Source organism: Rhamphochromis sp. 'chilingali' (assembly GCF_963969265.1).
Source record: "Rhamphochromis sp. 'chilingali' genome assembly, chromosome: 7".
Taxonomy (NCBI): domain Eukaryota; kingdom Metazoa; phylum Chordata; class Actinopteri; order Cichliformes; family Cichlidae; genus Rhamphochromis; species Rhamphochromis sp. 'chilingali'.
In genome coordinates this window covers 15,264,442-15,288,022 of record NC_137934.1, presented here as the reverse complement: position 1 = coordinate 15,288,022, position 23,581 = coordinate 15,264,442, and the positions used below count along the sequence as shown (strand labels likewise).

The 23,581-nt window shown below is 41.8% G+C and overlaps 1 protein-coding gene across 1 annotated transcript in view; it reads right to left on the bottom strand.

The window, feature by feature from the left end:
• Positions 1–3,166: 3,166 nt before the first annotated feature.
• Positions 3,167–23,581, bottom strand: part of lhfpl3 (LHFPL tetraspan subfamily member 3) — a 66,542-nt gene continuing 46,127 nt past the window's right edge. Inside the window, exons 2-4 of the mRNA XM_080887930.1 lie at positions 13,527–13,757; positions 11,505–11,562; positions 3,167–4,263 (exon numbers count right to left, since the gene is read on the bottom strand). Of these exons, the coding sequence (XP_080744056.1) occupies positions 11,540–11,562; positions 13,527–13,757 (254 nt within the window). The 3' untranslated portion in view covers positions 3,167–4,263; positions 11,505–11,539. The remainder of the gene's footprint in view (positions 4,264–11,504; positions 11,563–13,526; positions 13,758–23,581) is intronic.

The following is a 23,581-nucleotide window of genomic DNA, read 5'->3' as shown; positions in this document are numbered from 1 at the left end:
AGCTGTCAAATGATCTGTCAAGTGGTGATGAGTTGGATCAGGTGGCGGAGGAACGCCTGGCAGAGATCTTCAACCCTCACCTTGGGCAGAACTTCAAGTACATTCAGAGGAAGACTGGGGACATTGAGTCAGAACAGACCATGTTCAGGGACCCCTTCACCTCCATGAAGGTGCTGCACTGAGCTGTGGCTGCAAGGTGGTTGGTGCCTGAGCAAGACTGTCCAAGCGGGCTTGGTTAGCCTGTGGGACTAAAGAGGCAGCTGATAACTACCAAAAGGCTAACTGGAACGCAGCTCGGGTAGTGGCTGAAGCAAAAACTCAGGTGTGCGGGGAGTTCTTACAGGCCACGGAAAAAGACTTTTGGACTGGCTTGAAGAGATTCTGGCAATCCATCACGTGTTCTAAGAAAATGTGAAGTTTTTTATTTTAAAAAATATATCTTTCATAATGTGCTGCAGGGTTGCATCTGTATAGCAACCCAGATATTTAATCCTTTCTGTTATTGTCATTATTATTATTTTAAAAGTGGTATGTGGACCTTTTGGATCAAGAATGTTGATGGGTGTCCTTGGGTGGCAAGGCAAACAATCAGGACTCCTTCAGCTTGCTGTGGTAACAGTGACGTAACAGGAATTCTCGTTTCTGTTCAGAAAGGTGCAGAAGCCATAATATGCCAGCAGCATAGCAGCTCAATGTATTTTTAAAATAAGTATTTTTTTATTTTGATCGTGATGTTACCAAATTTATACCACCATGCAGTATTAGTATTAAATTAAGTATTTATATTACTTACTGTATTTCTATTAGCTATGATAGTTGACAATGTAGTGTTATTTCCCAACATTTCCAATTTATCTATTTATTTTTGATAAGCAAATGCTAATTATACTGTTAGTGTTTTACAAGCAAGAGTATTTTTAAAATATTAATATTATAAAAGAAAAGAGGCAAAAACTATACTTGATGTATTGTCACAGTGGTTATTATAGGTTATTATAGTACAGTGAAAAAACATCTTAAGCAACCCCTCATTTTGTTTTATCTATATAAATATTTTACTAGTGATTTACTGAAACACTTGCAAACGAAAATGGAAAAATGTAGCACACAAGGTAAAAAAAAGACCCCCAACTCCAAACAGTTTATACAATTCTAAGAAGCTTGAAAGTCAATGTTTGCTATGACAATCTTTGTTCTTCAACACAGGCTGAACTATCTTAGCCAAGCTTTCTTGTATTTTAAGTAGTCTTCAGGAACTGTGTGCCAGGCTTCTTGAAGGTCATTCCAAGCTTTTCTTTGGATGTTGGCTGTCTTTTGTTCCATGACAGAATCCACAGTTTTGGCACTAGATGGCTTTATTTTGCCTGAATAATTCATAGGTCAGTGTGAAGAGGCTTAACCCCTTACTGCCTAGTGCACCATATTTGATACATACAGTTTTTGTGAGTTTTTAAAGACTTCTACACTATCAGTGTTTTTCCCCTCCAAAAACCAACTTAAACCAGCTCACATCTACTTCTACGCAGAAATAATCTGAAAATAACAATCACTTAAAAATACTTAAATATAATTTGTTTCTTATTTCCTTTAAGGTCTTCAGATTGTTTTCAGGTACTGAAATGTGGGTAAATCACACTACAGGTCATCGGCTGTATTATGAAGTGCTTCTTGATTTTACTGTATGAACATAGTAGCAATTCAATATTTAATTACCTGAACTAACAATTGAAAAAAATTCTAGGAGAAGTGAGACATACGAGCTGAGGATGGTATGCATCTACAGGTGTAATGTAAAACTGATTAATCTCCACTTATTAACTGTGTTTACTCGCTAAAGATTGTGAGAAAACCTATTATAGGGGGAGTACTTTCTTTAGGAGTGCTTTATTATGGCTTTTTACTTCACTCAGTGATCTGGAAAAAAGGCCCGTAAAGGCACACATGCAGTGGAAAAGAAGTGCATCTTGCTCAAGTGCAAAACCTATATTTTTATTCAAGGAGAGAGAGGGAAAACAGAATAGAGTATGTGATGTCTTATGAAGCCATTTTTGTTATGAGTACCATGTTTTCCAATCTGTAAGTATTTGATAGCTGGTAAGTATGTTCATGGAAGATGATTTCTCTAAAGACATATTTAGCAGGCTACAATGTAGGTCATGGTCAGATTATAGTTTTTTTTATATACAGAATAAGTGCTAGTGCTTGGTCAACAGGTGTCAAGAACAGTAAGTAAATACTTACCTCAGGTCACATAATGTCAGGGGGTCACAGAAACAGGTGTAGCACTTGTTAGCAAGCCTGGCACAGAGTAAGGGCAAGTTTCCAGCAAACAGCATCTCTAAAAGTCCCTTATGAATCACTTATGCAGTTGTGATCAGACAATTGCAAATACCATCATGGGCATGAATGTCATGGTAATTTGGGGTTTTTAATGATTTACTTGAACTGCTCTTTTGTGACACTGGAAAGATTGTGCATCATACATCTTTAATTTCTTATCTGGCCATGAAACCGTTCTCCAGACAGCATTTGGCTTGCCCGTGTGAACATCTGCAAATTTCAGTCAAGGTTGAAGTTTCTGATTTTGGAGCAGGGGCTTCCTTCTTGGTCAGGATGCTTTCAGTCCATAAGGATATAGAACCTCCTTCACTGTGCACACTGATGCTAGTGTTCCAGCAGTTTCCAGTTCATTGCAGTCTTGAGCCTTGTTGCTTCCTGAGCATCCTAACCAGTTCATCTGAGGGTGACAGTTTGCATATTTTTCTGGACTTGAAATGATGATCCTCCAGCTGTTTAAGCTTCCTGAATGACCAAAGCTACGACCAACCCAGTTGAAAATGTGTGCACTAGGCTTAAAAGCCAGGTCTGTGCCTGTTTATGTTTTAGAGAAAATCCAAAACTATGTTAAACTTGGGGATCCAGTTCTTTCTTTTTTTTTTGGACATTCATGCCCAAGATGACTGTACGTAAACTTCTGACCAAAACTGTAAGTTATTTGTTAAACCCAATGGGTGTAGAAAAACAGATATGTGTAAGTTACGTTTTTCAGACGGGTATAAGTAGTTCGGCCTTCTGAGTAGGCCAAACCGGTAGCCTACCAACCTGAAGGCAACTAACCTCAGCACCAAAACAAAAACACATAACCTGTTAAGTTCTTTTGCTCTTTCCATTAACACATTTATTGTAAGTTAGACTCATTTCTTCCTTTTGTTCTTTTCTTGTTGTGAGACAGCGAAGGATGACAGGAAACAAAAATAAGAAAGATACAACAATACAAAACCTATCCACAGTTCGAGTCCAGCACTTACTCCCTTTTTAGTTCCTCACAATACTGCCAGATTACAAGATACTCTATGGCACATACTGTTAATGGTACAATAAAATGACATTTCAAAATGTACAATTTAAAGTTAAGACAAAGCACAGGGACACAATCAACATACAGCTATACACAGATTATAGACTTTATATAACCAATGTTTTCGCCCTTTTAGTACTCTTATATTTTACTCTGTTTTTGCACAGTCCTCACCAGTAAAAACTTCTAATTACTACCATTTGATTCTATCACATCAAACATTTAATTATAAGAAAACAGCTGTGTTCTTCCTGCTCGCTTATCCAGCCTGTCATTCTCTCCAGTCCCTCACATCTCTGCAGACAATGCTCGTGTTTAAATTAAAAGGTCAAACTGTGTCGAAGCTGGAGTCCTTTGCAGGAAGTTTGTTGACGTGATAAGAAAGAAGATCTGACAGCCTTGACCTCAAGTCTGTTAAGACCTTATTTGTGTCGGTCAAAGTCTTGTTAATGCGTTCTGATTTAATTCAATTTGAGCGGATGCCACTCTGTGGTATTTGTCCAAACTGTGTCCTGGAGCTGATGTGCCATGTCTTTCACACTTTGTTTAATTTTATTTTTCAGCTGAACCTCTGCACTCCTGCAATCCTCGCCTCCAGAACAGCTCAGGTGTGATGATGAACCTACCAAGACAGGCAAAGTCTTTTAAAGTATTTATCCTGCAAAAATTAGCAGTTTGAGATGCAACTGAGGACTATTTTACAGAAAGAGCTTCCAGGGAGGACAAAAGGTCTCCTAGTCTCCATAATGAGGTTGTGTGGCTTCTTCCAGACTTCCTCCTGTCCTTCTTCTTCTTTGATGTTGATTCTCCACTCATCAGTTCTGCATCCAAGCTCCAAGGTTGACTAGGAGAGGAAAGCTGGATCCTGAAGTGACTTTACATCTAGGTGGTAAGACCTGCAGACACTGAGAAAAATAATGTAGAATCAGCTGACATTAACATAATTTGGAACCATGATGATCTTTAGCTTCCAATATTAAATGCCTTGTGGTGACTGTTGCTATGGTTTCGAGATATATAAATAAAATTGAATAAAATCTTTGTCTTTAAATCCAAGAGTAGGTCTTGTGCGCACATCATCTATTTATTATAAAAAATAATTTAAGCACATGATGTGATAATGCAAGAAAAATAATTGGCAACTGCTTGTAAACACAACAATTAAACTTGGCTCTTTCTCATCAGAAGCAGTGGGTAAGAAAGCTGGAGGGTAAATGACAGGAGGGGTTGTGATTACTAATTTTTTTTGTTTATTTCGTACTGGTTGGTTTCCACTTAAGAACCATGTGGGAAGATTTGGGTGAATTCAGCCAATTCTCATGTTATAACATTATTCTGGGCTCTGCTTTACATGTATGTGTGTAGACTGTGAGTTTGTGGTGTCCAAGCCCTTAATATCCATTTTGCATCAGGGTGTGCTTTACCAAATTTCTACCCAGTGAACGTGCTGTGTCCTTCCGCTTCTCAGTTAGATCCACCTCTCGCTTGTGAAGTATGGTTGCAAAAACTGCCAAAATGGTGGCAGTAAAAAACATAATGCAAGTAAAGTGAATGCTTAATGTTATTGTGGCCTCTCAGCTCTGGTGTTCATATCATGACAGAGAAGATAAACACAAGAGGAGAGAATGGAGCAACAGTTATGTGAAACGGAGGTTGGAGAACAGGGTTCATGTGAGTCTATACATCTCATTTTAGGAAAATCTGCTTTAAACTGATGTATAAAATAGTTTTTTTAAAATTATGTATGTAAAATACATTAAATCTTATCAATAGTTCATATATTCATCAGATTATGAGACCATATCTTCCCCCTGTGAGTGAGCTTATAATGGGTCAGCTACAAATTACAGAATAAGTCCTCTCCGTGAATCGCTACCTTATCGTGGTGGAGGGGTTTGTGTGTCCCAGGGATCCCAGGGGCTATGTTGTCTGGGGGCTTTTGACCCCTGGTAGGGTCTTCCATGGCAAATTGGTTCTGGGTGAGGGACCAGACAAAGAGCGATTCAGAAGACCCTTATGAAGAAAACATCGAGGGAACAGTTTACCCTGCCTGGGATAGGGTTACCGGGGCCCCGCCCTGGAGCCAGGCCATAGTCCATGGGGCCAGGCCGGGCACAGCCCGAAGAGGGGACATGGGCCCATCTTCCCGCAGGCCCACCACCCGCAGGAGGCGCCATAGGGGTTGGGTGCATTGTGTGCTGGGCGACGGCCAGGAGCGGAGGCCTTGGCGGACTGATCCCTGGCTGCCAAGACTGGCAATCGGGACATGGAATGTCACCTCTCTGGTGGGGAAGGAGCCTGAGTTAGTGAGTGAGGTTGAGAGGTACCGGCTAATCATAGTCGGGCTCACCTTTACGCATGGCTTGGGCTCTGGAACCAGTCTCCTGGAGAGGGGCTGGACTCTGTCTCAGTCTGGAGTTGCCCCTGGTGAGAGGCGGCGGGCTGGGGTGGGTATTCTAATATCCCCTTGGCTTGCTGCCGGTACGTTGGAGTTTTTCCCGGTGGATGAGAGGGTTTGTTCCCTGCGCCTTAGGGTGGGGGAGCGGGTCCTGACTGTCATCTGCACTTATGCGCCGAGTGGCAGTTCAGAGTACCCAGCCTTCTTAGAGTCCCTAGGTGGGGTGCTGGAAGGTGCTCCACCTGGAGACTCTGTTGTCCTGCTGGGAGACTTCAATGCTCACATGGGTAACGACAGCGAGACCTGGAGGGGCGTGATTGGGAGGAACGGCCTCCCTGATCTGAACCCGAGCGGTGTTTTGTTATTGGACTTCTGTGCTAATCACAGTTTGGCCATAACGAACACCTTGTTCGAACATAAGAGTGCCCATAAGTGCACGTGGCACCAGGACGCTCTAGGCCGCAGGTCGATAATCGATTTTGTAATCGTATCACCAGACCTGCGACCATATGTTCTGGACACTCGGGTAAAGAGAGGGGCTGAGCTGTCAACTGATCACCACCTGGTGGTGAGTTGGATCAGGTGGCGGGGGAGGACGCTGGACAGACCTGGTGCACCTAAACGTGTAGTGAGGGTGTGCTGGGAACGTCTAGCAGAGGCCCCAGTCTGTGAGATCTTCAACGCACACCTCCGGCAGAGCTTCAACAGCATTCTGAGGGAGACTGGGGACATTGAGTCCGATTGGACCATGTTCAGCGTCTCCATTGCCGAAGCTGCTGCATTGAGCTGCGGCCGCAAGGTGGTTGGTGCCTGCCGTGGTGGTAAAACCCGAACCAAATGGTGGACACCAGAGGTGAAGGGAGCCACCAGGCTGAAGAAGGAGTCCTATCGGGCTTGGTTAGACTGTGGGACTCCGGAGGCAGCCAACAGGTATCGACAGGCCAAGTGGAATGCAGCTCGGGCAATGGCTGAAGCAAAAACTCGGGTGTGGGAGGAGTTCGGAGAGGCCATGGAAAAAGACTTTCGGACTGCCTCGAAGAGATTCTGGCAAACCGTCAGGCGTCTCAGGAGGGGAAAGCGGTGCTCTACCTGCACTGTGTATAGTGCTGGTGGAGCGCTGCTGACTTCGACTGAGAAAATTGTCAAGCGGTGGAAGGAATACTTCGAGAACCTCCTTAATCCCACTGACACGTCTTCCGAGGAGGAAGCAGAGTCTGGGGATGAGGGGAATGACCCGACAATTTCCGGAGGCGAGGTCACTGAGGCAGTTAAACAACTCCTTGGTGGTAGAGCTCCTGGTGTGGATGAGGTCCGCCCCGAGTTCCTGAAGTCTCTGGACGTTGTAGGGCTGTTCTGGTTGACTTGCCTCTGCAATGTTGCGTGGAGATCAGGGGCAGTACCTGTGGACTGGCAGACCGGGGTGGTGGTCCCCATCTTTAAGAAGGGGGACCGGAGGGTGTGTTCCAACTACAGGGGGATCACACTCCTCAGCCTCCCTGGGAAAGTCTATGCCAGGGTGCTGGAAAGGAGAGTTCGTCCGCTAGTCGAACCTCGGATACAGGAGGAACAATGCGGTTTTCGTCCTGGTCGCGGAACACTGGACCAGCTCTTTATCCTTTCAAGGATACTTGAGGGTGCATGGGAGTTTGCCCAACCAGTCTACATGTGTTTTGTGGACTTGGAGAAGGCATTCGACCGTGTCCCTCGGGGTGTCCTGTGGGAGGTGTTGCGGGAGTATGGGGTGTCTGGCCCATTGCTATGGGCCATTTGATCCCTATACAACCGTTGCAAGAGCTTGGTTTGCATTGCCGGCAATAAGTCGGACTCATTCCCGGTGGGTGATGGGCTCCGCCAGGGCTGCCCTTTGTCACTGATTCTGTTCATAATTTTTATGGACAGGGTTTCTAGGTGCAGCCAAGTGGTGGGGGGCTTTCACTTCGGTGGCCTCAGAATCTCATCTCTGCTTTTCACGGATGATGTTCTGTTGACTTCGGGTGATGGCCTCCAGCTCACACTGTAATGGTTCGCAGCCGAGTGTGAAGCAGCGGGAATGAGGATCAGCACCTCCAAATCTGAGGCCATGGTTCTCAGCTGGAAAAGGGTGGAGTGCCCACTCCGGGTCAGGGATGAGTTCCTGCCCCAAGTGGAGGAGTTCAAGTATCTCGGGGTCTTGTTCGCGAGTGATGGGAGAAGGGAGCCGGAGATCGACAGACGGATTGGTGCTGCGGCTGCAGTAATGCAGACGCTGCACCGGTCCGTCGTGGTGAAGAGGGAGCTGAGTGTAAAAGTGAAGCTCTGAATTTACCGGTCGATCTACGTCCCTACCCACACCTATGGCCACGAGCTGTGGGTAGTGACCGAAAGAACGAGATCGCGGATACAAGCGGGGGAAATGGGCTTCCTCCGAAGGGTGGCTGGCCTCTCCCTTAGAGATAGGGTGAGAAGTTCGGTCATCCGGGAGGGGCTCAGAGTAGAGCCGCTGCTCCTCCACATCGAAAGGAGACAGCTGAGGTGGTTCAGGCATCTGACAAGGATGCCTCCTGGGCGCCTCCTGGGTGAGGTGTTCCGGGCATGTCCCACTGGGAGGAGGCCCCGGGGCAGACCCAGGACACGCTGGAGAGATTATATCTCTTGGCTGGCCTGGGAACTCCTTGGTGTTCCCCTGGATAAGCTGAAGGAGGAGGTGGCTGGGGAGAGGGAGGTCTGGGCTTCTCTGCTTAGGCTGCTGCCCCCGTGACCCGGCCCCAGATAAAGCGGATGAAGATGGATGGATGGATGGAAGTCAAAATCTTTTCCTAACATAAGATTTGAATTGTAAAAATTTGATTCTTTTTGGCCTTTGAATATTTTAAGGACTCATTTTGCAGTATTTATTTAGACCCTTCATACTTAGATCAAAATTTTTTTTGGGGGGGGGGCAAAAATACCTCAGAAATTGCAACAAACTGTAATCTGTATGTTATTTTTATCTTTATATAAATGCATAATATGCAGTTTAGACTGTATGCACACATAAAGATGCTCAGGTAAATGCCCCATGTTACATACTAAGGTTTAGAGAGCTTCATAAACTTATTACAAGACTTATTCTTATACGAAAGAACAGACAGACTGATTATTTTCAACTGTTTTCTTTCATCTCTATTTTACAGATTTTATGCATGCTTCACATTTTGGTTTAAATAGAAGCTGACGTGACATTGTTAAAACACGCACCATTTCTCATCGTTTCTCTATTGACTTAGATTACTAAATGTGGCTTAACTCACAGTTAGTGTGGCCGTATAGTGGTATGATAAAAAGCGCCTGTGCTCGCCTGCAGTCTGAGAGCGTTGCCTGAGTTTAATTGCTGATTGTCTGCACCTGACAAGGGGTGGATAACAGCATGCCTGAGGTTGGCAAACTCTGGTGTCCTGGATTTAATGTTAATATTTGGCTCATATGCTGCAACATAAAATGGAGACAGACACCAGCATTTTTAGAAATGTTATTTTATGAGTCGAAAAAAAAGTTGATTTTTTAAGATTTTTATAGATAAACACTATAATATACAGTCCTGTACAAAGTCTTGAGTTGCCTCAAAATTGTTGTCATTTTTTAAAAAGTGGTTCTGAGCAATAGTTCTCCAAGCTTTCTGAAGGTCTTTCAAAGTTTTCAGTCCAGTGATTGTACCTGACCATTTTCAGTGGAAAGTCTTTTTTTGTTGTTGGTTGAAACACTCAGCATTGACTTATAAAGAATGAAGAAGCTTCTTCAGTTCAGAACTGAAGAAGCTCAGAACTGAAGAAGCTTCTTGGATGAGAGGTGAAAGGTGTTCACTAAACTTGAAGAAGTCCAGTTGTTTTCTTTCCAAGCTCCATATGCATACCAGGATAGAAAAACACACACAATGAAACACTTATTGGCCTCCCCAGAACCCAGACCTACATTGCTGAAGCAGTGTGGGATTATCTGGACAGAAAACAGAAGAAAGGGCAGCCAACATTCCAACAAGAGCTTTGAGTGTCCTTCATAAAGCTTCGAGAGCTACTTAAAGAAATTACAAGAAAGCATGGCTTCAGGCTGCGTTGAAGAAAAAAGGCAGTAACACCAAATATTGACTTTCAAGCTCATTAGAGTTGTACAAACTCCACTTTTGCCTTATATACTCAGTTTCCATGCATGCACATTGTTCAATAAGTTGCTGTAGAACCTAAAGAAGTGACGGGTTGCTCACAATACTGCACATTTCTGAATGGATATATGAGAGGTATACGCCCCATCATCTTATTCAATTAAGAGTGCAAGCTGGGGCACTCTTAACCTAACCAATGCCTATCTTTGAACTCTGTAAGGAAGCTAGAGTACCCATGGGTATGGCCCCAATTGACCAGTAGATTCAAACCAAGGACTTTCTCTATGTGAGGAAACAAAGCTAACTGTCTCACTGTGCTGCCCCAGCAGGAGACATATCGGGGCTAAATACAGGTCAGGCAAGTGTCTGGGCATGCTCCTGATCCAGAAAGACCTTCCATGATCTGGCGCTGTGGGTGTGGGCACAGTCATGGGTAAGGTTTTGCCACAAGAATGGCAGAAGTACAGTTTGAAGTGCCTCATCTCAGCACCTCTATCCAATCACATTTCCACCAAGAACAGTCAGCTCAGAGATGGTGCTCTCATGGATGTACAAGGCTTCAGCAAGAGCCGATGACAGAGTCTTGTACACTGTTCTTTTAGTGCTCTGACACCACTGGCCTGGGAATACAGCACGCTGAATCAGTTCTGAGTTGTACAAGTGAGTTCATTTGTGCTCGTTAAGCAAAATTACCAATCCCATCACTGACTAAAACCAATAAACCAGAACCGAAAACTACTCAGATAATCTGTTTGGGTGTTCTAAGAGATTAAAATTAGATACTGAGCAATGGATTTAAAACAAAAACATAAAACTCACCTCTCTTTTTTCAGTGTACTATATTTCAAATTACTACATATGAGAAGCCAGCATCAGGCATGCCGTTATCCACACCTTAGATAATCAGCAGTTAAACACCAAAAACACCAAACGCTCTCACACTATTACTGTAAGGTAAGTAGGGGTTGCAGAGGGGGGTAATGCGAGAGTTTGAACATAACGTGACAGACTGTCAAAAATATATTATTGCTTTATTATTAATAGATTATCATTTCTTATTGCTTGTGGCGACGGTGGTGGTGGTGGTTGTAGCTTAAAAAGTAAGACTGCTACCTTTCATGAGCTGCGGCCACTGTTTGCACTTCAATCAACTGCTTTAAACTTTCAGCCGCTTTAAACTTTAAAGCGGCCGATCGAGGAGATTGAGGTGTCTTTAAAGTTTAAAGGCACAGTCAACAGGCAAACTGACTCATGAGGCGAGAGGGACCACAGCCAGAAAATGAAGTCAGTAAATTAACTGAGTAATACAGCAACACATCTGCTGTTTCTAGACAGCTTTCTAACATTAGCCAGTACAGGCTCAAAAAACCCCAAGTTTATTGACTAATTTTATTACTCAGGAATTCAGGTATTGATTTGTAAGAGAGGCAGAATGCTTTAAAATTCATAGTCTCACTTTAATTGCCACGAAACCCTTTATTTCACCTCAATCAGTAAATTAGGCTTTTAGGTTTTAGTGGGCCTAAGAAGGAGAAAAAAGGATGGGATAAAATGTTTTTGTAATGAGGAAAGACATTATTATTTTTATTTGAATGTTTAGAGATTGTTCTTGTGCTCTACAATGACACACTTACCTGTGTGTGTGTTGCTGCAATGGCATCAGCAGACGTTATATGGCATTATTACCGCTCTCTGTGGGGGTGGAAGAAGAAAGGGATGTGAGTGGAAAGTATGAAGAAGTTGTCATAACCAGCAGGCGGCAGTATTGCATAACATTCCTGCCCCTACAGAATCAAACATCATACAATTAGCCCACCTCCCCCTCCTCTGATTTCCTCAGGTTTCAAACTTGGACAGGTGTCACAATCTATCCTCCTGAGTGACAGGATAAGAAAAACATCCCATTTACACTTCATCTGCTGTTTGATGAATCCCCCATTTTCACTTTGGGGATCATATTTCATCTACATTTGCCTCTCTCCCTCTCTCATTGTCCTCCTCGCCTCATTATCCCTCTCCCTCTGTCTTGTCCTCACTCTCCGGTCTCTAGGTTGATAATGGCTTCTTCCTCTCAGTCACTTTGCTTATATGAGCTAACAGGCAACTGTGTCCCGGCTGATAGGGTGGCTGTGATTCATTTAGACAGGCTGGCAGCAAGCTGTGTAAACAGCCATTAGTAATTCATGACTCTGTCCAGCATCCCCAGGCTTCAATTAACCCTTGCTATTGGTGCATTCTTCCATTCAGTTGCCCGTCTTTTTCTTTCTGCCCATCTCCGATTGCTTTTCATCTCTGTCCTCCTTCATCTGCATTCCTGCCTCCTTCCAGCCTCCTCGCGGTTTTAAATCATCCTCTTTGGGTTCGAGCGTAGTTGTCATTGAGCCCAGTCAAAGAAAGAAAAATCTCACTGGTAACAGGAGCAAACAAAACCAGCCGAGCAGGTGGTGTATAACGTCCCGTCTAATGTATGCAAATTAAGAGCTCGTGCATGTGAAATCATGCAAGCAAATAAAAGGCATTTTCTTTATTTAAAGCTGCTGCTGGGATGTGGGGAAACATGATGTCTTTGATGTGAGAAGAAAGGCCAGTTAAGCAGAAAAACACAGCAAAAGTAGTGAGGACTGAAGTCATAGGTTTAATGTATCCAGGCTTGACAAAACAAACAAAATGCTTTGACTTCACCTGAGACTTTGAATACTTATGAAACATCCCCCAGGCCAGAAGTGGAATAAAATCTTGGTGGGACCTGCTGCTTATTCTCTTAGTCCAGCAGTCAAATTGATTTTTTTAATAAGTTCAGTAGCACCTCTTTTGTTTTTCTTTGAAAACAGCCCGGATCTCATTTCAGGTATAATTGCACTGCAGCCGTTATTTGTTTGCTGTATACCCAACTGCCTCAATTACTATAAAATGGGTTTGGAAAGTAATAAAGATATTTATTTATTTATTCTTAGAAATTGCATTTGCAATGACGACACAAATCTGACGAACAACGGGTAATGACTTTCTGCAGGGCTTAGATGTTCAATCACAGGAAAACTTTTCCAGCTTATTTTTGAGCAGGTTGTATAAGTGTGCCTAACAACAAGTGTTTTGATGTGATTGACTGATTCATCTGAACCGAATTACCAGCAGGCTCATATTATCAGCCAATATTACCGATTTGTCAATTTATTGGCCTCTGCATTTATATGAAAATGTAAAAAATAAAGAGACAGGAGATACACCCTTTAACCACGTTATGAGTGTTGATGTTGCATAGTTTATCCACCAGAGGGCACTCTGCAGCTTCCCTGTTTGAATCATTTATTTGAATAAATAACTACACATAGCAAATATTAGAGAAATTTGATTGTGTTTTTGTTTGTCTGAAAGAAAATGTAATCGGCTGACATACTGGAATGTTGGTTTTGGTATCGGTATACACATCGATATCAGTCTTAAAAATTCTACCATACCATAGGTATATATATAATTTATATTGTTAAACCTCTCTGCACCCCTTATCGTCTTTTCAGACACTTCAGGTGTTGCCTAGGCTTAATTGCTAATTGATCACACCTGGTGAGGTGCAGATAACGTAATTTCTTGAAATATTACCATAAAACACCATAAAAACTGCCCCAAAGAGGAAGCGTGTGCAGGTGTCTTCTTACTGTCTCCTAGCAGCTCCTCAGACATCAGACTGTCCTGGCGGTTTCCTAAGACGAAGGCCAGAAAGGAGAGGATGAGAGCATCCAGGATGCCCATGATGGCCAGGATGTAGGCCCAGCGCACCGAGCAGGCGCCTAGTGTGTACTTATCCGTCTGTTCGCCACACATCCTTTTCACCTCGTCGCTGTCCCAGCCATCTGGGTAGATCATGCAGCCCAGAATCAGACACGTACCTGGAGCAGGAGGACACAGTGACAGACAAGTGATATTAGATGTCAGTGTTACACATTGCTGTGTAGTAATACATGTTATTCAGTGTACACTGTGGTCTGAGGAGGTGATGTAGGGCTTTATGCACATTTTAACCTTTAGGTATAGTAAATAAGCTGCATAAACTGACCTTTAAGCTGGGAAATTCAACCAGGATGTCACACTTTGATTTATAATTGGTCAAATTATGAATGTCACTGACTACAATTAATGTAAAACACAGAGCACACACATTCACTTATTGTGCATTCCATGATTTCCAATCAAGTCTGCTTTGAGAAAAAACTCGCTAAACTCCACCACCTTTGTTAAGGAAGAAAATAAACAGCCAAAAAACATATTGGAACAAAATTCCTCTTTAACAATGTGAGAGACTGATAAAGTCACACAGAAACAATCACTTCCAGTTATTGATGCTAAAGGTGGATCTACAGGCTGGTGTACTTAACTGTGACATTTTTTTTTTCAAAGGTAACCTAAATAGCCGACAAAGCTACTTTGCACAGAAAGGAAGAGGCAGTCACAAAGTGCCTTACAGGATAAAATAAGATACAACAATACAACTGGAAACAAATCCCACAACTTGGAGGCCGCATCTCAAAAACACGATCTTCTTTTGTCGTTAACCTGGACTGAAGTACCTCTAAGAAGCATCGATCAGCTCACTTCATACACCCCGTAGTTAGGTATGGATGTAGGCATTTACTAATTTAGGGAAGCATCTGACCATGAAGAGCTCTGAGAGTGAAAAACCTTAAACCTAATGAGGAGCTGGTGTCAACAGGACAGAATTGGTGTCACATGGGAGGTTTTAGATGACCTGGTGAGCAGTCTCATCTGTAAGTGATCCAGGGATGATTTGCTCAGGCAGAGTAAGAATGAATTCCAGAAAGTTCTGTTTTTCTTCTATATTTAAGGACAGGTAATTGTCTGCCATCAAATTCTTTATCCAATCTTAATGCAGTCATCAAGGACAGAAATGTGGCTGCATTCTGGTATCGCATCCTCTCCTCAGCCAGTGTGGGCTGCCAGTTTATGGTGGACATTCAACTTCAACTTTGTCTATGACCTCACTAGCCTGTAGTTTAGCTTAAAGTCTCTGTGTCACACACAGTTAAGTCCAGCAGCTATTTTTTTTTAACAAAGTGTTTAATGTGAAAGCATTTTGCTATGCAATTCTTCTCAAATATGTCTTATGGGTGTTCTCAGCATTTAAAAAAGGATAACTCACATTTATTTTGGATTAAAGTGGACTGCCTACAAGAATTTGGCATATACGAGTCCTCATGGTGCATTTCTGCATGACAGTGATGCCTTCGTGAGCAAATGATAGGACTGGGTGACCGAAGAATGATTATTATATATATATATTTATAGCCCACAGCAATGTGCTGTTGAAAAAGGCTTCATTCCAAGAGCCATCAGCTCTCATCAGGTTGACAGATGAGAATTTTTAAGCCAATGACATTTACATTTGTTTACTTTTTATGTTGTTCTTCTTCCTGTTTGTTGAGCTGAAGAAGAATTCACAATGAATATTTATTCCCTCTTAAAAGGAGACACATCCTCTGGAGTGCAGAGTCACCAAACAAAGTTGGTGAAGGAGGCACGAAGATGCCAGCACATGTCACACGGCACCATGTGGCGACTCGGGCTGCCTTCGTTAGCCGTCTGCTTGCACGGCTGACGTTGACACAGCGAGCTGTTACAGAGTAGAGTCATCTAACAACACTTGGAGTTGTTTTCACAATCGCACGCTCGCACTCACTCTCACACTCGCTCTCACAGTCGGTTGAGGCAGCGAAGTCAACGGTGAGGCTGTGAGGTCTGTAGTAATTGTGACACTGCTGCCAAAAGCTAAGTCAGAGGATCTGGGAGGGTTTGTGTGTGCATGCTTATGCTCATTTGTGTCTCATGGAGAGACAGTTTGGCCTTTTCGGAAAGGCACAAAACCTTCACGAGTAGATTTTTTTATGATGAATGATGAATTTTAATTCCTGTGCAGTTAGGCTGGGAGTCGTAGGGTTTTTCATCATTAAAGAAAACTTTTTAAAAAAAGCTGTCATTTGGGTTGAATCTGACCTTTGCTGGGCTGCATTTAGCACACTGCTGGGCTAAAGATAAAGGGGCAATCCACTGATTTTTATCTATAATTTAGCAGCCTTAGGCAGACGTATCTATGGCTTTATCCCTGATCGTCACTAAAATTTTAAGTGTGAGCCAGTTTTAACAACGGAACTTTAAAAGAAAGGATTAATTGAAATTGTGGTCTACAATTTTGCACTTTTGTCATCCATTCCTATATTTTCTACCAATGTATCCATATATTTAAATGACTTTAATAATATATTGATTGAATTCCCCTTAGTCCACCTATCAATTTTCCTAACAGCCTAGCCAACAAGCATTGTGGGGGGGCTGAAGTCTATCCCAACTGACATTTGGCAAGAGGCAAGCTATGTTTAAATCTATCTATCCATCACAGGGATAATAGGAAGACACAGATAACTGCTGTCACTCAAATCCACACCTACTGCCAATTTAGAATCGCCAATTATCCTAACATTCATGTCTCTGCACTGGGGGAGGAAGCTGGAGAGAGCCCATGCAGGCACAGGCAGCCACCCAGAACCTTCTTGATATGAACTACATCCACTGCACACCCCAAATCCACATTACTTTATTTCAAATTTATGCTGAAGCCCTCCCTTTAGGGAAATGTGTATAACGTAACACACAAAAACATGTTGAAGCGGGTTTGTTCTCCTTGTGCCTGCAGGGATTTACTAATGAAGTCCAGGAACATGCACGTTAGGTTAATTGGTGCCTGTAAATTGGTGCTGATGTGAGAGTGTGTGATTGTGTGTCTCTCTGTGGTAACTAGTCCAGAGTGTGTCCTGCCTATCGCCATATGACTGCTGGGATAAGCTCCCTATATCAGATAAGAGGTTAAAAAAGATGGGTGGATGGTCTTTGGTATAAATATTTTATTTTATCATGAAGCTTCAGTGAAGAATTGGGACAGGCTGACAGAGATGATACAGTCCTGTCAGTGTATATTTATTGAAACATTTCAAACTAAATCAAAAAGAGGAAACTATGCCCAGGGGATGATATGAAGGAGCAGATATATTTACGATTTATGATGTTTAGTTATAGGAGTCCAAAGGGGGAAATAAATGCTACAGAAATTAAAATGAGTTAAGGACTAGCAACAAAGCATTTGATTGTTTTACAAAAGAAGGCTCTGGATTAAAAAAAACCATTCTGGTCATCTGGGGCCTGTCTGTGTTTACTTTGCATGTTCTCCCAGTAACTGCATGGCTTCTCCTACCACAGTCCAAACACAGGCTTGTAAGGTTAACTGGTTGCTCACTTTGGCATTTCATTAACAGAAAAACAAACAACAACAACAACATAAAAATACATTCACAGAGTCACTTATGTGCAGCTGTGCTTGCACAGTAAGATCCATTAAATTTACATTTAAAAGAACACTGCAAAATACTTTCTAATTAATAAACTTATGCACTGGGTCACCTTTACAGGGCACATAACAAGCTACTTTAAACCACACAGTTAACCTTAATGTAAAATTCTAAACACATTTTGTTTATAATTTTCTTTCTTATCCTGTCAAGATGACTCCACACTGTTTTGAGGTCCGGGCTCTGGGGAGGCCAGTCCATGACTGATGCGTTCCACTGTGTGTTTTCCTATCCAGGTGTGCTTTTACTGCACTGGCAGTGTGTTTGGGATCATTGTCATGCTGAAAAATGAAGCTGTTGTTTCAGATGCTTTCCAGATGGTACTGAATGATTTCATTTTGATTTCTCTTCCCTTACTTAATATTGGGTTTTTGACAGCGACCCTTTCACTGAGACCATTTCTGCTGAGGCTTCAGGGATCAGTAGATGATTGGCTGAAAGGACAGATGCCTGTGTCTGGATTTTTTCCTGTTTCTCAAGGACACGACTTTCCGATAATGTTCATCTGCTGTAGACAGTTTTTTAAGCATGTCACTTCTTCTTTTGTTCTCCACTTATCCAGTTTCCTCAGTTTTTTAAAGGCATATATGCCAATTTCCCAGCCAATAGCTCTTTGGGATATTTGGAAACAAAATACAAAGAAATAATGGGTGACTCAAGACTTTTGCACAGGAAAAATGGATTCAGATTTTCGTTTCTCATCCAGCAGTTCCACATGTTTTCCTGTGATTTTAACAGACTGCTTCCTTAATTGCTTTCTTTTTGTCACGGTGTGCAGATTGCAGATTTTGTCGTTATCTCAGCTGAACTGCAGGAAGAATTAAGAAGTGATCCAACAAATAAAAAGAGGAAGAAAAAACAAGATGACGCTTCAAAACAAAAGACAGCACATGGCTTCCGCATGCTTTTCTCATCCTAGCATCAGGGTCTTGTAAGGGATATTGTTTCTAATGTGAAAGCATTATGCCATTCACTGTCCTCACAAACACAGATGCCTAAACCTGTGTGAGTGTATGCACCAAGTTAGGACACTAATGTGAGCTTGCAGTAGCTTAAAAAGATGGATGATCTCTTGAAATGTCAGAGACTCATGCCTCTCAATCCTGCTCCTTTCCCTTCATCATCTCTAAGCAGTGAACATGAGAAGTTGATGGTACAGTAGTGACATGTGTAGTCTTTGTTATTCAGAGATGAACTACACAACCAGCCTTCCTCCTCACAACAGCAACAGGCTACCGTAATGATAACCAGTATTGATGTAAAAGCACTCTAATCCATTTGTAATGCCTACAATTCCCAGGAGGCAATGAGGGTATTGACTTCCCCCGCTGCCTTCCTGAGTTTGGAGATCAATTTCCTCAGTGTCAGGGAATTAAAGCAGCGTTGTGTTTGTTGGCAATTCATTTCTTTATATTATCTGTATTAGACGCAGCACAAACACAGGAACCTCAGAGTTCTGTCTTTTTCTGCAGGGTGGTTATAAAGCATTCATTAGGTATTTTTTCCTAATGAGCTTCCACTCATTTGGCGTCCGATCGCATTCATTAATATATTCCCCACTCGGCTTGTGATCGTGTCAACACAGAGTTCAGCACGTCATCCAAACAAAGACAGAAAGACAAAGATTCGAATGTGTAAAGAGTGAAATTCACAAGAAAACATTTCATGTTTTTTCTACTGAGGGTGAAAAGGAGATATTTTAAGTATTTCTTTATTTTGACATGCTCAAAGCTGCTGCTTGGTGTTTCCTTTTTTTCTTTTTCCAGCAGTGTTTGTCATGATCCAGGAGAGAGGATGCAAGAACAAACAAAATGAGGGAACAAAAAAAGCTTTAATTTGTTAGCCAAAAAAGCAAAATAATACACAAAAGTCAAAAGGAGGGTAACAAAACCAGCAAATTCCAAAACAGAAACAGGAGAAACACCTGCAGCTTTTCTATGTCCTTCTCCCTTTAACCCAAACATCAATCTCAATGTGTCACATTGAAGGTTGTCTCAATACCTCTGGAGGACAGTGGAGGCTGGCCTTAATCGAGGATACACAGGTGTGTCCTTTACCGAGGTGTTTTTACCTTTGCTGGGCTGAATGGGATCTTTTGCAGGTTTACATCTTGGACTCATTTTAAACAGAGACATGTTGGCTTTAAATTCTGATCATCACCAAAATGTTACGCAAAAGGCAGTTGAACAGCTGACAGCTGAAGTTTAAAAGAGAGGAAGCTGTAGGATACATAATGTTGGATGATTAAGCCCTGCTAGGGGCTGCAAGTCAAAATATCTTGATGCAACAGTTTTGCCATTCATCCGTAATCTGTCTCTTGCAGGTTTCCAGACATTTGAGTAATGCAGTACCCCTCCACAGTTATATGCTGACAGAAATCTGCCACCCTGCAGAGAGTACTTCTACACATTTCCTGCCAGTATATCTGACCATTTAACTGAAGGCTCAGAGGCAAGGATGTCTCACTTTATTACCATTTTATTGCTTTGATTCCTCTCTTCTGCCTCTTGCGCAACCTTGATTCCTCCCCTCACATCCTAGTCCCTAGTCCATGGCAAAAGCTCCGTCTAAAAAGACATTAGCTCATCATTCATTCGTCTTAAAGTGAAGTTGGGGAAAAGGTTGTGCAAAGAGACAAATGATAAAGCAGAACATTAGGCACAAACACAGGCGATATTTGAGGCGGGGCAGTAATTCACAGAGAAAGGAAGGCAGAGGAAAAGCAATCACCATGATACAACAAGATATCTGCATGGGGAGGCATGGTTGGATAGTCAATACTAATTCTCCAAATACTAAAGACAAGTAGTTAAGTGCTTCCTTTATTATTTCATTTAGCGGAAAATACGCTGAATTGTACATACAAATTTACAGTGATCTCCTTCCCTATCCTCCCATTTTGCTCAATCCTTTATTTATTGACTTGTTTGTTTGTTTGTTTTTCAAATTACTCATAAAATTACTTTATTAGCTTTTATTTATGCATGAGGATTATGTGCATGTGAATTAGGGTTTCTTGTTTTTTGTTTTTTGAAAGTAAAACCAAAGTAATGGTTACTTTATCAGTGATTTTTTTTTCTGTTGTACTTGCTTGGTTTGGCTTTTTTGTCTTAATAAATAGATTTCAAATAAAATAAAATCTGCTTCTTGTCAAAGTGTTGGCATGCATTCATATAAGCTCTCTAAATCAAGACTATGAGCTATATTAATTAATCAAAGTATGTTTAAAGTTCATTTTACTTCACTTTGCTTCAGTACTGGTCACAGTAATCCTAAACAAGTTGCAGTTTAGGATCTCTCTCCAGCAGAGGAATCAAAATAAAATAGGATTTATTTAATTTTAATAGGATCTGTACTCATTGTTCTTCAGCAAAGAAAACACAAGAACACAGGACTGTGACAGCACTTTTGTTTTTTCAAGTGAAAAACAACTTGAATACAAAAATCAAACCAAGAACATGATCGCTGAAGAGACCCAAAAAAAATGTCCAAAATCACCTCTCAACTCAAAAAGAGCTTTCTACAAACAGCATTTTAGGAAATAGTTGCTGAAACTCAAACGTTTCACCATGTCCTCACCACTACATTAGTGATTACTTCTTCTTATTTATATCAGAGGATTTGGTACAGTGAACAGTCTCCTGTGTAAACAACCTGCTCCTGTAGGCTTTCTGCTGTAATATTAATAGAATAAGATGAAGCGCACGGCATCTCAACGGCAAGCCTTAAATCTCCCACAGAGCCAAATACAGGAGATCAAAGAGACACCGGGTTTGTCTTCCTGACTCTCATCTGAAAGCCTGGAGATATGCAGTGTTGTTCCAGGCTCCAGCCTCTGGTAGACAGAGGTTTGATGCCACAAAAGTCAACATATATCTGAACTAAAGCCAAATACACACGGTTCAGTCTTTGCACGAGGGTACTAAAGAATTAGAATGTATGTCCCTCTTTACCTCACTAACTGATCGCACTGCTTTCCTGTTAGATGCCATCTTTAATAGTAAATACTGTTTTTTCCTGCTTTCAAACATGTTCTGAATCTGAGCTTCAGATAATGTGTAACTTCTGTCTTCTGCTGTTATCTCCAAAGCTGGAAACGCTCAGACAAACATTGTTTTTTTTTCCTATAAATACCTTGGAGTACACATTGACAATAAACTGGACTGGGCTAAAAACACCACAGCACTTTACAGGAAGGGCCAGAGTCGTCTCTATTTTTTGAGGCGACTGAGGTCCTTCAACATCTGCCAGAAAATGCTGAGGATTTTCTATGAGTCTGTTGTGGCCAGTGCGATCCTCTATGCTGTTGCATGCTGGGGGAGCAGGCTGAGGGTCGCAGATGCCAACAGACTTAATAAACTGATCCGTAAGGCCAGCAATGTTGTGGGGATGGAGCTGGACTCCCTCAAGGTGGTGTCGGAGAGGCGGATGCTGTCCAAGATAAAGACAATGTTGGATAACACCTCCCACCCACTCCATGACATGCTGGTCAGTCACAGGAGCACGTTCAGTGAGAGACTGAGATTACCGAAAAGCACCACTGAACGACACAGGAAATCATTCCTGCCTGTGGCCATCTCCCTGTACAACGCATCCACTTAACACACTGTTTGCTGCTACAGCTACACGTTTCTTTTCCAACTATTTATTTATAAGTGACTTATGTATGTATGTATGTATGTATATATATGTATATATTGTACTATTCTTAGTTAGCGTATTGTCTGTCTTGTCTTAATGTTGGTTTAAAATGGAGCACTGTAACAAAAAAAAAAAAATTTCCCCCAGGGATCAATAAAGTATTCTGATTCTGATTCTGATTCTGATTTTATCCCCAAAACTGTCTAAAAAAGAAGGCTGCGAGCAATCGTTCATCTTCATGCCACGCAGCTACAACAATCCTACAGATGGCATGCAGCTAAAACAGTAAAAACATGCAGCAACAACAGGGTCAGCCTCTTCATCTCCTGTTTGATAAAGCCCCCTCATCTCAGCCGCAGAGGAGAAAGTAGCTGCCTGCACACAATCGCTGTCATGAATAATGAAAAATATTATGAAATCCTCCACCGAGGACTCGTGTCAGCTCAGTTTGAGTCTTCAAATGAGTGATGTTTTGAAACGGCGCAGACTAAAAGCTGACTGTGACATTTATATTGGCAGAAAGCAGCTGAGGGATCCAGGTTTTAAAGTCTCCTGATGTTTGAGGTCGACTTACGAAAAAATTAAATAAATAATAATAAAACAAATCGAGCAGTTCAGAAATGTTCCAAACAAGGTTCTTAACTGAAGGCCTCATTCAGAATGGCAGCACTCGCTGCAGGGGATGAGGAGTAATGAGCTAAATTTCACATTGGACTCCTGAGAGCAACTCTCCACCACGGAGAGGAGATGAGCTCGATTACTCTCATTCCTCTCTGGTCACTCTGGAGACTGAATTCAATGAAAGAGATTGAATTCACAGACGGATTAATTTTGCTTTTTCATACATATTGCAATGGTAATTTCATGTTTTACTGTGCTAGCAATGCAGAAATCCACTGAAGCAAAGTGGAATTAACCCTGTGAAGCCTGGCACATCAAATAATGGGCAGATAACATGGCAACAACACTGCTAAAAGAAAAAAATGAGTCATCTTATCAGGGTTAGAGACTCACTTCTTCAGAGTAGTATCTAGAGACCAGATGATACCCGATGATCTCTCTATAAATAACCTTTTGTAATATTCAAATGGTGCTCTAGAACATCTTAAGCAGCCGTGCACGATAAATAATATACTTAAATGGAGAATTGTCCTTAGTCAACCTTCTTCCTCTCTTTTCGTCTTCTTCTCTCTTGTAGATTTTCTTTCTCTTAACATAAACAAATCATTTTTTGGTCTCAAATTTCAGATATAAAGTATTTATGACTCAAAGAAGAGAAACTTTTTTAAACACTTTATTTCACCTGAAGAAATGATTTTTTTAAAAATCCCTGTGAAATATTTCTGATGATAACGTATATATATGATCACAGGTTTAATTAAATGATCAAAGCACTGACTTTATAACTGTAGCATTATGAAACATAATCATGAAAAATACCTGTAGTTTTATATTAGATACAATGTTACGACATGAGAATATCTGGAAAGACTGATCTTATATTAAATTACTTATAATCTTACCTAAAAATGGCAGATCAGACAGCATGAAAGCAGGAAGTGGTGCCCCCACAAAGCCACCCTCAGACATGTGTTTATCCTCACCTCCTTTACTTTCCTGCTTTCCAGCACTATATTCCTGCTAATTTGTGCTGGCGG